This window comes from Heterocephalus glaber, unplaced genomic scaffold, assembly GCF_053883595.1.
Source record: "Heterocephalus glaber isolate CG9 unplaced genomic scaffold, H.glaber_assembly_v1.0 deba00001610, whole genome shotgun sequence".
Lineage (NCBI taxonomy): Eukaryota > Metazoa > Chordata > Mammalia > Rodentia > Bathyergidae > Heterocephalus > Heterocephalus glaber.
Window position 1 is genome coordinate 29583743 of NW_028258381.1, and position 17360 is coordinate 29601102.

General features: G+C 39.6%; 1 protein-coding gene and 1 long non-coding RNA gene across 2 annotated transcripts in view; one reads left to right on the forward strand and one right to left on the reverse strand.

The window, feature by feature from the left end:
- Positions 1-957: 957 nt before the first annotated feature.
- On the reverse strand, positions 958-17174 carry LOC110348243 (uncharacterized). Its single transcript, XR_002393296.2, has 4 exons — positions 17099-17174; positions 10798-10907; positions 8364-8414; positions 958-1136 (listed from the first exon to the last, which is right to left on the reverse strand). It is a non-coding gene; the product is annotated as an uncharacterized LOC110348243 (long non-coding RNA).
- The window catches only part of Vps41 (VPS41 subunit of HOPS complex), a 175461-nt gene continuing 175268 nt past the window's right edge, over positions 17168-17360 (forward strand). Inside the window, exon 1 of the mRNA XM_004840263.4 lies at positions 17168-17250. Within this exon, the coding sequence (XP_004840320.1) occupies positions 17230-17250 (21 nt within the window). The 5' untranslated portion in view covers positions 17168-17229. The remainder of the gene's footprint in view (positions 17251-17360) is intronic.

Consider the following 17360-nt stretch of genomic DNA (forward strand, 5'->3'; position numbering starts at 1 on the left):
TATTTGAATATACCATGTGTTCATTGTTTTTTTAAGAGTTTTTTTTATCAGTTCAAATTCAGTCAGAATCTAAGTAGGTAAGAGCAACTTTAAATCTGAACATTTTCCCATATAATCTTATAATGTATGGCTGTTCTTAAAATCACACCTACTGAAATGTTGCTATGGTCTTTGTCCACCATTTGGACACCACCAAGAAGTGTAGCCTGTAGGAGAAGCTGTCAGCAGGTCTGCACACTCCTATTCTGCATTCTACACATGGAGGATCCAAGGCTGGATGCTAAAAGATGTGCAGAGGATCATCCAAGAAAAGCCAAATCAGAACATGTTTTCTTACTATTCCCTCTGATCCACATACACAGAGTAAGAAATTGATGAATTGCCCAATAAATTTAGTCATTATAGCCTGGAAAATTTAAGTGTAATTGATGATCAGTGACCCAAATCATTCAGGGACCCAAGTCCCTTAGAACCTTAAATTCCCATCTCACGTATAAATAGTGGCCGCCCCTCAGGCCTCCTTCATAGACCTATGCATTTCCTCACTTTCCTTCTGCACACATTTGCAGAACCTTTGTGTGCGAGAAGAACAAGTCTTTACTTTTCCTTTGAAAGTAAAAGAAACAGAAAACTAAAGACTATTTTGAATCTAATCTTTTTTTCTTTCCTCATCAAAATATGCAGACAGCACCCCCTGTTGGCTGTTGCTGCCACCTCTCCCACAGACAGCCTTGTTGCTAGTACACTAAGAAGGAAGTGGGCTACCCAAAGAGGCAGGGTAATTTGGACTCCTATTTCAGAAGGGGGAGGGAAAATCAATATTTGCTTAATGGGAAAAAAACTCAACATTGATAGGGAAGGAAGTTTTATTCTCAAGCTTTTAAAAGGATGTTACAATCACTAGGAAGGGGAAAAAATTCTTTTCTTTGCCTTTCTTTATTTTAAGCTCTAAGCTGTATTCCTTTCCAGTGTTCCATAAGTAAGTTTCTGAAGAGAATAGTGGGAAGAAAAAATAATCTATATTTGCTGTATTTGAGGCCACACTTAAGTTTTTAGGTTGTGCTTTTCTTCTGTTCAAGTCCAAGTCAAAGAAATGCATTGTAAATTCTGGACTTTCCTCCACATTTTCAAGCAACCTGGGGATTGAAGGGAGGAAAAGGCTTAAGAGAACAATACATAGGCACATACATGTGCTATTATTTTGATATCCTAAGAATTATATCAATAAAAATAGCTTTATATGTAGCATAAGTGTCACATGTTTCAATTCCTTGTAGCCTACCTGCTAAAATCTGTTTTTATTCTTCTTCAGGGAAGCACAATTTAAAAATCATGTTTAAAAAGTACAATCGCGGGATTTCTAAAGAAATAACATATTTTGTCAATCATACCAATAGAGAAATAAGATGGATTTTTGTCCAAGAATTCTCTTCTCTTAGAAAATTTAAGTATGCACACTTTTATTCTCAATTATATGTCCATAAGTCTAAAGTTTAAATATCTGATTAGTGAAGACATGGCAAGAACATGAGATTAACCATCAAAGGATCTTGATGCTAATCCGGGCTATACCATTTTCTCTCCCTGCCACTATGCCAGCCATTAAATATTTCTGAGTTCCATCATCTGAGAAATAAATATCATTAGTTTGATCATCAACTCGAGACACACACAATGTTGACTGTGTACCTAATGCACTGCGAGAGGCTTAGCTCTGGCCGCTGTGCGGAACCAGGACTAAGAAGAAGAAGGTGGGGTGAGGAGGAGGAGGAGGAGGAGGAGGACAAGGCAGAATTGAGTTTCTTCTGTGTCTTGGGTGCTGTAAACATCAGTGAGTTGACTTATAGAAATGGCAAAGGAGCTTCTCACTGTTATCGAACAGACCGGGCCCCAGTCTCATGTGCCATTTTCTGCATCTGAACCCTTAGAGAAATCAGTAAACATCTTTGAAACTCGGTTTCCTTCTGTCAAAACATTGAGTCAAGGGGCTGGGGATTTAGCTCAGTGGTTCTACTGCCTGCCTCAAAAATGCAAGCTCCCGAGTTTGATCCCCAGTACCAAAAAAGCAAAAACATTGAGGCATTGTTCCTAGGACACATGGATGGTAAGTGCCAGAGACAGGACTAAACCACACCCTTGCATTTGAGGACCACGCATCAGGACAGGAAACCGACACAAGGGGGAAAATGTAGTGCTCTTCAACTTGGTTCCATTATTTCCTGTTCTATTCTCAGAACCTTGAATGTCACACTGAAGAGATTAGAGCTGATCTTATAGATAAAGTAGAGTTAGTAGAATATTTTAAGTGGAGATAGAACATAGTCGTGACTAACTTACTAGATTTTAAGAGAATTTAAGAAGCAATCATATGTGAATGAAATATATTTATATAAATTATTATGATTGTATTTATCATAGATAATCATGTAGGGAAAAGGTCCACATGCTGTCCCCTAGTCTGATGTTGGATGATTGTGTTGTAATAAGAAGTCCTTACAGGATAAAATAAGACTATTTTCCCTATAGGAAGTTAGAAACTGGAAACTAAACTGTAATCAGTAACCGCAGGTAAACCTTTCCCATTTCCAATCACCTCTTTCTTTGTCCTGAATTCTAAGAAAAGTTTGAAAAGTGTCTACAATGTTGTGAAAAACTGCTTTCTGCCAAGGGAGACAGCCAGGGCTGGGCAGCCAGACCTTTCCAGCTCAAAATTCTCTCTCCAGTGCCAACCTTGGAAGATATCACTGTGAAGAAGTTGCTGCCAGACATGTGAAGAGAATGAGAAGGTTAATTCTGCTGTTTTAAAGGTGAGGTGCTCACATAGTATTGCAATAAAACAAATAGAAGTCAACAATGGCATTTTAAGGTCAATGTCTAGTCTTTGACAATCAACAGGAATATGTTCCACTTAATATGACATCAACTAGCTAATTTATTACCAGGATGTGACAAGGTTATGCCAAACATTGATTATTATTCCTAATGCATATGGCTCCTGATATCTGAATTTTATCCTATACAGATCATTTTGGGGCTGGGGGAAAGGAGGGAATAAGCCACACTTACCATGGAAGGCCACCCACAGTGACTACTGCTCTTCTCCTTTTGGGTTGTGGGTTCATAAAAGCATTATGATCCATCAAAAGAACTCTCTGAATCCATAGAATGAAAGGAATATAGAACTACTGTTCGGGGGAATACTTGGCCTCTTAATATGATGTAGTCATTTGAGTTATTAACTTACTCTGTAATGCAGTTACCCAAACAGAATACTTAAAAATGTTCATCTTTGGAATGTTATGTAATCTTTGCAAAACGATATGTCTTCCGTTTCTAAAAATTCATTCCTACCGTGCATTAGGAAGCCGAGTTTGTTCTCTAATAAGGGCAGATCCCTCCTCCAGGGGAGGTGTTCAGTTCCATTCTAGCTGTTCTGGCAGGTGGTGGTCTGGTTTTTAATTCTTGAAACCTACAAATATATTCTCTACCCTGGAAGAGCCTCTTAGCTCAAAATGTATTTCCTCAGAAAGACTCTCTGAGAAGAGGTAGGGAGGAAAAAACCACAACCCACCACAAAGCCACTCACTCAAGCAGTCTCTCTCAAGTACCACTTAATGGCGTTGAGCTGACCAGAGGAGATCAGGATTTGATGTCTGTGACGTAGGCACTCTGCAACTAGGAAATCAAGGGCTGACCAAGGGTGAGGAGCGCCTTGTGGAGCTGGGTTAGCCTCAATTATTGAAAGGGTTTAGAGAGGAAGAGAAGCAATAGGAAGGGCAGGCTATTTCTGTGAAGAGGAGAGAATTGATACCAGTGCTGGAGTGGAAATTGTGATGAAAGAGGCCTCTACCTGATTGGCAAGGCTGTGATTAGGGGAGTTAGTTTTTTGAGCCTGTAGAAGGCACTTGAGCAAATGGATCTGGAGCCCTGCACTTGCCTGAGAATTTATCAATACAGTGGGGGGGGGGTTGATCTACCAGAAGCTCATGGGTACTCTTTATTTTTAAACAGTAATTAAGGCCAGATTTTACCCCACGGGAAACCTTATAGAAACATTCTCTTGTTGAACAATGCAGGTTGAATACTGATGGCTAAACTGGAATGAACAGTGTAATGAAGAAGAAACGCTTTTAGCCAAAGAAAAATTACCAGATGATGGGATAGAAGAGATCTTGGAAGGCTACCTAGGACAACCCTGTTCCATCAGCCCTTTGAAGTGACAGTACTTACAAGGAGTGATGGAGAAATACAGTGTGTATTTAAGAAAATTATTACAGTGAAAGATACATTGTTATTAATCCCCTTCACAATACTCCTCCTCACTTCAAACACACTATCGTATTGTGGTAAGAGCGTGGAATCCTAACCTCTAGACCACCAGGGAGGCACTCACACTTATCCCCTGGTTCTGCCTTTCTGGAGCAGTTCTGGAAGTGCTCTTTTGTGAGTGTCTCTAGGAGGTGTGATTTAAAAAAAGAAAAAGTCTGGTAAATGCTGCTTCTGTGTTCCATCCAACAGAAAGGCAGGCTTGTAAAAAATCACACTGTGTCCTCATTCACCTTGTTCAATGAATCTGGCACTGTAATCACTTCTGGTTCTTTCTCCAAGTCAAAATGACCATGAAAGCTAAACATTTTGAATTTATTTGGGACACTGAGGCAGGCACAACAGTGCATTCATGAAAGAGGACTTCTAGAACTGCTTCAGAAAGCAGCAAGAATGTTGGGGTAAGAGTTTGAGGCAAGGGATTAATGCCAATGTGACTTTTACTATAATAAATTTTTAAAAATTTAAGCATCCACCATATTTTTTAGCTCATGCTTTGTACATCAATACTGGAATTGGCTTCACACAAATCCCACACCCCCTGCTGCATAGTGAGCAACAGAGGGAAGGAAATCTTGGATTGTCAATTTGTGCTTAGTATTGGCTTAGTTAACATTGATAGTATTTGTTGAGAAGTTATGAAACAAAAATGGGTAAAACATTTTAGTGCTGAGTGATTGAATTCCTATATATACAGATAGATAGATAGATAGATAGATAGATAGATAGATAGATAGATCAAGTATGAAGCTGGTGGTGGAAGTAATGGTGTATGTTATAGGGGAGAGGAAGGAATGTTGGGTGGCCAGGTTAAGGGTTGGGTTAGGACTTTTATTACTGCATAGATTTCAGGCTAGTGGTACCTCCTACGTTCAAGTCCATATGCAATGGGCTTAGAGGTCTTTGTGTCAAGGGCCCCGTCCTCTATTTCAGGGGGCCTTTGTGCATCCTAGTGGGTATTATCTACCCAGTGGATAATTCTGGGACACAGAGCAGCAGCCTTCCCAGTGTCACCGACTGGGACACTCAGCAGGTGATGTAACTGTTGTTGGAAGAGGCTTTCACTGAGCCTCAGCACAAGAATAACTAACAAAACAGCACAGGGAATTCATGTCCTCGCTGAATAGACCCCAGAACCTCTTCAGGCATTGGTGTCCCACCCTGTTCATGGGCCCAGACACTGGAGCAGACCTGGGTGACTTTGTTTATAGCTTCTCATTCTTCAACCTCACACCCCACAACCTAAGGATTGCTTTCTGGTATTAGGATTAGAAAGCATTTTTCTTATTTATCACACCTCCTTCATGTTCTCCTAAACCCTGGGCAACTAAAAATGAAAATTTTAGATTTTTTACATTTCTCCCATATCATTCTTTTCCAGAGAACATGGATAAAACATTAAGTTGATGGGATGGGGAAAAATAATAGGCAAATGAAGTAGCATGGGTGGAAAGGAAGGACGTATGAAGCCATACATTTGTATTAGCACATGTTTGCAATATATAATGAATACTTTCATTATGGGCGGTTGATATATATATATCACATCTTGATCCTTTTCACTTCCAGTTCTCCTCTTTTTCCTTTTATTTCCCCATTCCTTGATCACCTTCCCATCTCTGAAAGGTCTACCTTGCTGTTTCCAGTCATCTACATTTTATTTTGCACTTAAGATTATTTATACTTTGGGTTTCTCACATAAGAGAAACCATGAAATATTTAACCTTCTGATTCTGTTTCTCTTAGCATTATGGTCTTGGAGTGTATCCATTCTCCTACAAATGACTCAAATTTATCCTTCTTTGTGGTAGAGTAGTGTCCATAGTGCATATGTACCACATTTTCTTCATCCATTCATCCACTGCTGGACATATAGGCTTCTTCCAAGATATAACTTAAAAACATTCTTCCCCAGGGCCAGGGATTTAGCTTAGTGGTTCCGCTGCCTGCCTCGCAAGGTCCTGAGTTCAATCCCTGGTACAAAAATATATATATATTCTTCAAGTACACCATCTTGATGTAGAAGTCACATTTTCTTATGAATGACAGAATGTTAAATATGCACATGAGCCCATGATCTTTCTTCTCAAACCATGAACATCAAGCCCTTATATTCATCTGCCTTACCATATTATCAGGACTCTTCTATCTGGAAAATGAGAAATTTGAAATATTTTAAAGAAAAAGAAAATCATACTGTCTCATGTATGAATACAAATTCCACCTAGATTCTTTGCAACTTAATCCAGTTGCTGAAACATTGCTGCCAGGGTTCTCTCTGTCCCTTGCCATTCCTCAGCAGAGTTTGGCTTCATGATTCAATCAGGTCCTTCTCACACAAGTGAGATATAGAGGGCCACAAACAGCCTAGAGTCATCTGCACACAGCTGATGACCCCAGAAGAAAGAAGCCTTGTTCCATTTCATCCCAGTCGAGAAGTCTTGACCAGCACATCTCAAGTTAAATGTCCTTACCAGGAAGAATCACTGTGACCGAGAGGAAAATATTAAAATTGGCCCAACTTCCTCACCTGCTCACCTTGAAGGCTACAAATGGTAAGAAAGTCACAATTACTGAACACCTAGAGATCAAAGAAGAAAAAAGGTGGAAAAAAGTTTGAGAAAGTAAAAAGAACAGTGTTACCTCAGTGCATTTTACTTGCCTTATTTGCTCACAGTCAAAAATCATAAACCTTTAAAATTACACATTGGGCTCTAATTGCAAATTATAAAATCAACTTAACGAGTAGCAACCAGAATATTGTAGGATAGTATAGATTAGAATAAACATAAAAATGTCAGTGATGTCAGTGTGTATTATTTTATGGAAATATTGTTTCTCTTTTGTATGTTTGTATATCCTCTTTTGATATCTATCTCTCTACCTAGAATTAGGTTGTGATGTGAAATGAGTGTCGTATTGTGGGATGCAATAGGAAAAATAAAATAACACAAACAAAAACCTTTAAGATACACTGAATAGACTCAGGTATCAATAAAACTTTTAAACACACACTTAATTCTTTGGAAGATAAAATTAATTCTACTCAACCTTTGAAAAGATAAATTCCTATTATGAAGTCAAGTGCTCATTCCGTTATTTAGTGAGTTTATGCCAATATGTTTCAAAAGGCTTTAGCCATGAAAACAATGAAAAACAAAATTCCTGTGGGTCTACCAACAATTATCTCTGGCTTGAATTTTCTAGAAGTTTTCTAAAAACAGAAAATAGAGCTTCAGAGCCAGCCCGTCTAGCTAGGTCGTTGTAGAACAACTCAAGAGCAAACTTCACCCATGACTTAAGAGTTGGACAGAAAGTAGCATCAGAGTTGAACGTCTTTTAAAAAACAGGCCAACATATACGTCCAGCAACAGATGAACACATAAAGAAAATGTGATATTTATACACAATAGAGTACTACTCTGCCATAATGAAGGAGAAATTTAAGTCGTTTGTAGGAAAATAGGTGTTCCTGGGACCACAATGTTAAGAGAAATAAATCACATGCCTGCTTAAATACCACATGGTTTCTCTTCTATGGGAAATGCAAAGTATAAATAAAGAAGAAAATAAAAGATAGAAACTAGAGTTGCTTCAGTCTATTTTATTTGCATACTATCAAAACTTATAAATGAGTACTTTTTCAATTGCACATAGGACTCTAATTCCAAATTGTGAAATCAACTTAAGAAAGATGAACTAGGCAGATAGATGTTTTGCAGAAGGGAAGGAAACCAAGACATGGAGGGAGGAGGAAGGGAAGGGCGGGGAAGGGGAAGTAAAAATAGTCAGGACGTGTTACGTGTGTGCACCAACTCCCTATGAGGACTGTAATCATTAGTACTGCAAACATGTACATAAAAACAACTGGAAAAAACATGCACATAAAAACAACTGGAAAACAAACATTTAAATAAAAACAACTGGAAAAAAACCCAAATGAAATCTTGAAAAAAGCTAACAATTTACAAATATTTTTAAAAAACTAATTCCGAGGGTCAGAGTGTCATGAGGGTCTAAGCTATTTTATAACTTACCAATGGAAAATATGTAGTAAAATATTGTTATTTTCATCATCAAACAATAGCCTGAAAGGGAGAAAAGGAAGTATTGTAGGCAATAGACACTGAAAGAATCTTGCTTAATTCAGAGTTACAGTAACCAGCCATGTGTTTATGGAATAATACTCTGGTAGCTTAAAAGAGGTCTAGTGTTCCAAGGTCCCTAATTCTTTTCCAAAGCTAGAAGGACCATCCTATATTTGCAGAAAGTCATTATAGTTTTACATTAACTAATTGTAGATATACTGGCAGATTGTTCTGCCTAAAATTTTAGGAAAATTTCTACAGTTACAAATCAGAAATAGGAAGTACACTTCCTTTGGAAGCAGTTAATAGACAATTTTAATTGCTGTAGGTAAGGCAATAATGACTGATAATTTTGAGGCCCGAGACTTTAGCATTAAAATATTGGAGTCGGGTAAGAGGACAGGGAAGCTCCGTGAGATATAGAAAAGGTCCAGAAATTAGGAATAGTGGGACACATGGGCGCAGCAAGTGGTTACATGTGGCTGTGGAGGAGAGGAGAAGAGGAAGCAGTGGTATACGGGTTGGACAGGTGGTGCTTTTCAACTGGATTTTACCCCAATAGCAATGGAGACCCAAGGAAGGTATTAGGCATAGAACTTTAATAATCACGTGTCCTTTAAAAATATTACTGTAGCTGCTATGTGAATGGAGTAGTGGAGATAATGAGGATGGAGACACAGAGAGCAGTTAGGAAGTTGCTGCAGTAACTTAGATGAAGGTCAATTGTGAAGTGAACTAGGAGACATGCAATGAAATGGGTGAGGAGAAAAGAGACAGAAAGAAATGTTATTAGGTTGAATTAAGAGAATGTGGTGACTTGATGGGACCTGGCAGTGTGAAAGAGGGAAGGAAATGTGTCAAGGTTTAACTCCCAGCTTTCTGACTTGGGCGTGGCTGTGACTTAGATGTGGTTTGTCCCACAAAGGTTCATGTGCTGGAAGCTTGGTCCCTAGTGGAACAGTAGTGATGCCGTGTGCCAAATCAGGCAAAGGTACTGGGAGATTATGGTGGGGGCCCCGCCCTTGGAAAGAGTAATAGGATCTTGCAGGAGTGGCTTAGCTCTCATGTGATTGGAGGATTCTCAGGAGAGTGGGCTGTTATAAAGAGAGATTGCCCACACACTTGATCCCTTCTTCATGCAACTGGCCCCCTTTCTATTTGTGACACAGCCAGGGGGCCCTCACTGAACACCGGCACCGTGCTGATTGAACTTTCCAGTCAGCAGAATTGTGAGTCAAAATAAACTTATGATCTTTATACATCATCCACATCCATGAGGGATTCTGTTATAACAATACCAGACAGACTAAGTTACACATATAGGTGGTGACCATCATGGAGCAAGTGTACTCAGAAGGAGGAAATTTTAGAGAAGAAATTATGGATTCAATTTGGGATATGTCCTCAAAAAGGAGAAAGGAAAGGCTGCAGTGGCAGCAGTCAATATGAGTCTGTGTGAATTGAGTTGAATATTCTCATATTATTATATTTAGCTACTATATATAGCTATTCTAATACTATATGTTCCTCAGAGCTGTCTCTTAATCTTTCATTCACGTGTTTACCCTCACTACATGATAATTGTTAAATGGATGAATACCATCTGTGTAAAGGAGTAGTAGAAAATGTGCCTTTTGAACAATCTTCTATGCAAATCACACAATGATAATATATTATTAATACTTCTCCAAGGATAATCAGGATCTTAGGCTCATTTCATGGATGAAAGAATCCAGTTAAGGACCCTAGAATTAACTCACAGAAGCTCCAGGACAAACTGCTGCCCCACATAACCTTTTGCTTAGGCTGAATAAAAATCCTCCAAAAGTATGAAATTATATTGCAATTACACCAGGTCTGCAAAGACTATCACTATTCAAGTCTTAGGATTTTCTTTAATCCTGCAGGTGAGCATAAGAGTCTCTGATAATATTTGCAAATTATAAACCAGAAATCAAACTTGGTAAAATTTTAGATCCCTAGCAAAAGGAAACCCTGTAACTTATTTCAGGTTGTAAGTAGAAGAGGAAAGATTTCTGACCATTACATAATAGGACCTCAAAAAAAGTGGATATCAATGCTCTCAGAAGAGATTACCTTATTTAGGAAGGTTTATTTTGCCAAGTTGAATCTAAGTGTTGGATGTTCAGTGCTTTATATCTTTCTATTAAAAAGCAGGAGACTTCTTTCCCAAACACATTCTACTAAAGTCAGAGGTCTATTACTTTTAACTTACTCAAAGAATACTTACTCAATAGGAATACTTCAGTGACAGTAAGGGTAAATTTTTAGCTGATTGCCTGGTTGTCTTAAAGATTTTCCTGAACACTCCTTCATAGTTGTCTCACCTCCACATCAACCAGGAATGGGACTCTCTCCTTACCTGGTTCCTCAGCCAGATAATTGATCCCATATCTTTGTATTATAGTTTTTCCTGAACTTGAAACTGCCTGTTGAAATGGCTCCTTGCCATGATTCTGGCTGATTGCTCATCTGAAATCCAGCAAACAAGGCATGGGAAAGTCAATTACTGGTTGAAATTCAGCCAGCATGAGAAGGGTGGTGAAATCCGCCCTTTGTCAAAGCCACATGGAAGTGAAGGAACATACAAGAAAAAGTGGGAGTGGCAATTATACGTGTCTTCCAAAGAGCAGAGAATTCAGCCCTGTTTCTATCTATTTTGAGATACCTTTCCGTAATCCCTTAGGACTGGGAACCAAGTCGGTTTCCCTGGTTACCAAAGCCCACTTACTAGAGCAAAAGGGCAGGGAAGATATGACACAGAGATTGCTTAGAGAAAGCCAGTGTGTGTGTGTGCGCGTGTGTGTGTGTGTGTGTGTGTGTACACATCCATTAGGACTCTTTATAAGCATCACAAAACTAATTTGAACTTGTTTCAACAAAAAATGTTTCTCATCAGGAAAGAGTTTGACCTCTTTCATTCTTAATTGCAGAAACCTCAGGGAAATGATAAAGATCAATAAGCTGTATCTAGTAAGTGGAGGGGGGCTTTGTAGTTACCATGTGGATGATGGACTGGGGAAATGGGGTGGTAGGAAAACCAGTCTGAGCAAAAGGATGGGAAAGGGTACTGGATAGACAATTCAATAAATCCATCCCACATACCACAGTCACTCAAAATTGTATTCTGGACCAGTTGGTCATTCCAGTTGTAAGAAAGAGAGCTAGGGTAGGGAAAAGCAGGGACAATTTGGTAGAGATGTCTGTCACCAATGACAGGATAGGGTTTTCTTTCTCCATGACCATTCCCATCCAAGGCTTTTGTCCGTCCTCCTTTCTACTCACCTGACCAATGCCATGTGTTCGAGCCCAGTTAAAAGGGGAAGGAGGAATCAGGAAGAAGAGGGGAATCAGGAAGAAGGAGCAGGAGCTGCCTTTGGGAATAGCAAGGCCAGAACACCTCAGTTTGATGCAGGATTTACAGGCACCAGAGAGAGGGAAAGGGCTGACAGAAAGAGCATTTCAGGTGGCCTTGGAAGGTGGTGGGGAGGGAGTCAGGGGCCTGGGGGAGCCATGTATGTAGAGAAGTTTGTGATATATCAGCTGGAAATGAGAGGCCTTTGGTTCTGGTTATGGGCCCCATATGTATTTTTCTCCACTAAATGTCAAACCACATAAAAATACAGTTGTCCTCCAAAGCCACAGGGGACTGGCTCCAGGATCCTCAGAGATGTCCAAATCCTCAGATGCCCACATCTTGTAAATAAAATGGCATTGTATTTGCAACATAAACTGCTCACATCTTCTCCTATACTTAAAATCATCTCTAGATTATTCTTCATGTGTAATACAATGTAAATGCTACGCAAATAGTTGTTACACTGTTATTTGAGGAATCCTCACAAGAAATACTCATCTGGTTTTTTAAAAAAGAATTGAAAGGAAAAAAATGGAAAGAGCTTTTGTAAATGGGAATCAGATCAAGACATGGAAGGATCAGGGAGTGAAGGAAGGGGTAGGAGAGAGAAAGAGAGTTAAGATGTGTTATGGACATGTCCCAGTTCCCCACGATAAATGTAGTCATCATGTACTGCAAACATGTACTAAAAAATAAAAAGAAAGACTTGCTCCCAAGAAATACCCATCCAGGTAGAATTTGTTTGCTTTTTGAAATATTCTGGACTTGAGGTTGGCTGTCCCACATGGAGTCTTATCAGAATTACACTTCATCTTGGGGTGCAATGGCATCTTGCCTGTTCATCTCGTGAACTTTTTCTTGTGTTCTCCTTGGTACACTCCCTTTTTTGAAAGGACAAATCCTCCCTAGGACCAGTCAAATTTATACCCTCCTTAAAGAAACATTAGAAAGGCTCTAACTCTCCTTTCTGGGTCAGGGTCTTGTAACTAAGCTTGTGTCTTCTTACAATAACACCACAAATGGTGGTTCAACTCCCTGTGTGTCACAGGCCAGCCTTGACGATCCTATACATGACTGGAATACAGCAGAAACGCCACAAAATAAAAAATGAAATGCTGTGGTGCTCAAATTTTGGTTTCTTTGTACAAACTAATACTTGAGGTAAGTATAGGTATTAAACCAACGTTACAGGGTTTTAAAAAATTATTTTTATTTCAAATATTTTATGCATTTTCCTGTCATGTATAGATTCAGATGTATGGTGGATTAAACAGCTTCTTGGCTAAGAAACATTTCTATTACTGTTTATATAAAAAGTGAATAATTAGCCAGGTGTGGTGGTACACACCTGTATTGTCAGCTTCCTTGGGGGTCAAGGCAAGAGGATCACAAGGCTGAGCCCGGCCTGGAAATTTATCAGCTTAGCAAGACCCTGTCTCAGAATAAAAAATAAAAAGGTCTTCTGCTGTAGCTCGGGGTGAGGCCCAGAGTTCAAAAGATAAAAGATGAATATTAATTTATAGTCAATTAACATAATTGTCATGTTAAAGTTTAAGGCATACTGGGGCTGCCATTGCTTTTGCTTACTGCAGTAAACTCCCCCTCTTTTCACTTTTTCAATTTTTCATATTTTTACCTTTGAAGGACTCAAAGTACATGAAAGAGAAAAGGCTCTTCTACAAACACACCTTGAAAGTGGACTCTTGCTGAACAATGGACCTTGTTTCACAGATGATATTCGGAATGAATGGCAGGATGTGTTTAAATATTTTGTTTCAAAATTTTGATGGAAAAATGAAAGATTATGAAATGATACATTTTCTTGGCACAGCCAAACAACTGGATTCTGAACAGTCTGAATTCATGTGTTGAGTTAAAAAATTAGTTTTGTGCTTTTTTGTCAAAAAGGGGAAGATGTTCAGTAAGTGGGTTGCATGTAAGCAGTGTGTATCTAGGGGACACTCACACTGATGGCCTTTGGAATATGTGCTAATGAGACATAGAAGAGGAATCCAAAGGGTGAATAAATGATTTTCTGTTATTCAAATCACTACATCACAGTATTTAATAGGCATTTCATTAAAGTACAGTGAACATTTATGGCAACTTCTAAGGCTTCAATGACCAAGTGATTTCATTTCAACTTCTTTTTAAGAAAATATTTATAAGTTGTATGACAGTAATGTTAGACGTACTTGAAGCATACACCAAAAAGAATGACTTCATAGACTGTAATTATAATATATACTTCTAAAACAATGTTTTGGGATAATATTTTCTTTTATTAAATTTGATCAAATGAGGAAAAGATGACATGATTTTTGTTGAAAAAACTTAGAAAGAGGGAGGAGTAGGAATGAGAAGAGGAAGAAAAAGAAGAGGAAGAGAGGGGAGGGGGAGAAGAGGAAGAAAAGGAGGAAGAAAAGGAGGAGGGGAAGAGGAAGGGGGGGAGAAGAAAAAAGAAAGAGGAGGAGGAAGGGAGAAAGGAGGAAGACAAAGGAGAAAAGAAAAAAATATATCCACCAGTGACGACTTGAATGGAGGAATTATCAATGGCTTTTGAATTTTACTTTTTATATTTTTCCAATCATATATCATAAACATGCACTGTTTCTATAATTCAAAAATTGTTCTTTAAAGTAATTAACATGTTTGGAGAATTTGTAGCAGACTTTGGCTGCTTCTTAAATCAGATCCATGATACTGGATTTGAGAAAAAGAAAGAGGCTGAACATTCTTCACTCTAGAAAAGTAGGAAGGTAAGAGAATCCAGAGTGGATGGCTGGCCTTCAGCTTTGCTTGCTTGGGCTGCTACTGGGTCCTTCTCTATCTGGAAGTCCCTCAGAGAAGAACCCGTGGCAAAAGAAAAGGATGCCCTGGAGAATTTGTGAAACAGATTCGTCCCAACATATAAACTGAGGGAGCTCCAGCTGCCAAAGTAGTACAGATAGCAAATTCAACAATGAAATCAGAGAGTAGTGACCTTCACAAGGGACTGATTTGGATTCTCAGAAGACTCCTTCAGTGAAGGCTTTCTGCTGATCCCTACCCCTAATTCTATCATCACCACAGGGCTAGGCTGTAATAACCTGCAGGAAGCTCAGGTGGCCTCAGAGGCCAGGTAATGTTAGGAGGAAGATCGCTAGCCTAGAAAGATGGAAGTCAGAGCCCCCACCCCCACCCCCACCCCAGGTTGTGAAGTCTTCAAAATTTTAAGGGTCCACACATTGACTGTTGGAAAGAAAAAAAAGAATTTGGAGAGAAAAAGAACAAAACACTGTTCTGGATTCCAGTGGCAATTTTACTAGCATTTAATCATTCTGTCTCCTGAGGTTTGGCCTGACTTCTCACCAAAACAAAATTGAGCAGTAAATCAAGAGCACCCTGAATGGACGACAGTGGTAATAGTCTTCTATTTTCCTTCCTTATCCTGATCACCTGTTTTTCACCAAAGCAGAGGAGAGTGCCAATTTGAAGAGGCTGTGTTCTAGAAGTTTCTAGGTGGATCTAGCTCACAAGGGAAAAAGAAAATGACAGTTTGCAAAGAAAGTCAGAAAAGTAGAAGAGCTTAGCTTATTTCCAACTCCTGTAGATATTGGACTGAGGAGTTTCATAGCCTCTTTGGTCTGTACAAAGGTCTTCCTGGAACTTGGAGTCCATCATGAATAGTTTGGTCTTGGTCTGCTTTGCAACAGATCTCAGAAATTTTTGGGTGGAACAGGTTGTTAGGGGACTGAGTGCTTGCCTATGGATATCCAAATGCCTTTGGGGTGGTTTATCTTCATTCCCTTGGGGATAGGTGATTATCATACTGGAAGATAGACCCCATCAGGGATAAGGGATGTTTATGCCTAGGGAGAAGATGAATGTCTAAGAGATGAGACCATCCTGGCTTCTGAGCCACTGAGGAATCATAGGTTGAGCAAAGGATAGGTAGAGACTCAGGGAAGCAGAGTGCTGGGTCTGTGCTACTAGATTAGAGTCAATGAGGCATGGAGAGTCAAAGAGGGCACTGAGACATCTATCACAGAATGCCATTTATGCTGCCCTCTGCTACTTATTAGCTTATTGTAAAGAACAGAGAAAGGGGACGTTACCAGAAGCCCTGAAGTGAGCCCTGGTCTCCTGTGAGCTACAACAACACAAGGAACTAATTAATTCCTTTTAATTAGTAAAGACAGGAAACGAGACTTAGAGAAGAAGCTGAGCTTTGGGCCTGATCAATGCTGCTCTGGGCAGCAAAGATAAAAGATCCTGAGCTTGCCATACCTTTATTCCATACATTGGGAGTAACAGATGATTCAGAGGGTGGTGGCCATAATCCTAGAACAGTGAGGAACTGATGCTGATGAAGATCCTAGTTTGCTGAAGAACTTATGTTAATTAGGAATTTGTCCATCCCCAGGATGTTTTTGGCTGATCTAATCCTGCCCTGGAGCATCACAGCGTCCTGGGAACACTGAGGTTTTAGCTGTGACCGGAGGCAAAAATGGAGTTATGTCTTCAAATGCCATAGCCAGCCTGTAGGCAGGAAAACTAGGCCTAATCATAATTTAATTATGCAACGATTTTCCCCAAACTTATGTAGAATTGCTCCCAACAGCTTATTGGTGAATGGAAAGGAAACACCTGTCTTCTGGAAAGATACCGCAGATTCCTGAAGACTGGGAACATTCAGAATGTACAGAAACATGCAGAGAGGATCAATTATTCCAAAGGCTGGAAGTAATACAGCAGTTGTGCAGATTTTACCATGAACAAGTTAAATTCTATCTTGAATATTTGCCTATAGAAGGCACCTAAGAAAAGTATAACAAATATATAAACAATACAGACTTTTAAAAAATTCAATTTCTCAAAAAATATTTCAATGTTCACATGCCAGAAGATGTCAACTTAAAAGAGCAAGCAGTAGGTGCTAAATATTTGTTGGAATATAAATCATTCTTTGTAGCAGCTCTCCATTACAAAGATGACATTATATTCACTCCCTATATATTTAAAGGGGGGTGGGGAGCAATGGTAGACTAAGCACCAAGTGATGATAATCACAGTACTTGTCAGACAGGGCCAAATCCTAACCCAGATTTGGCCTCTTTAGCGACCTGTAAGCAACAATCTCCCGGACAGAGGGGAATCATAGGAGGGACTGCTGGGAGGGTCAAGTGAAATAATTCATGATCAGCTATACACCCAGCAACTGATATGTCTACATTGATTTTAAAATATTTTAATAACCACAGAAATGAGAACAACAATAAAATAAACCAGAGCAATGGATTCCGCTGAGTTACAAGAAGCATACCTCAGACCCTTCTCCAAGTCAGGTGAGGCTGCCGGCGCAGATGCGGCTAAAACTGCATTTCCCAGCAGGCCTCGGTACGGCGCCCGGCTCCTCCCGCTTCCGGGTCTGTCACGTGACTCCCTTGCCGCACCATGGAGGAAGCAGAAGAGCAGGTAAAGGCAGGGATTGCTAGTTAGGGAACTGGGGTCTCGAGTCGGGAGGTTGGGGGCGCTGAGGGGATGGGTGGGGGCTGCTGGAGGGCTAGGAAGGGAGGCGGGAGCTC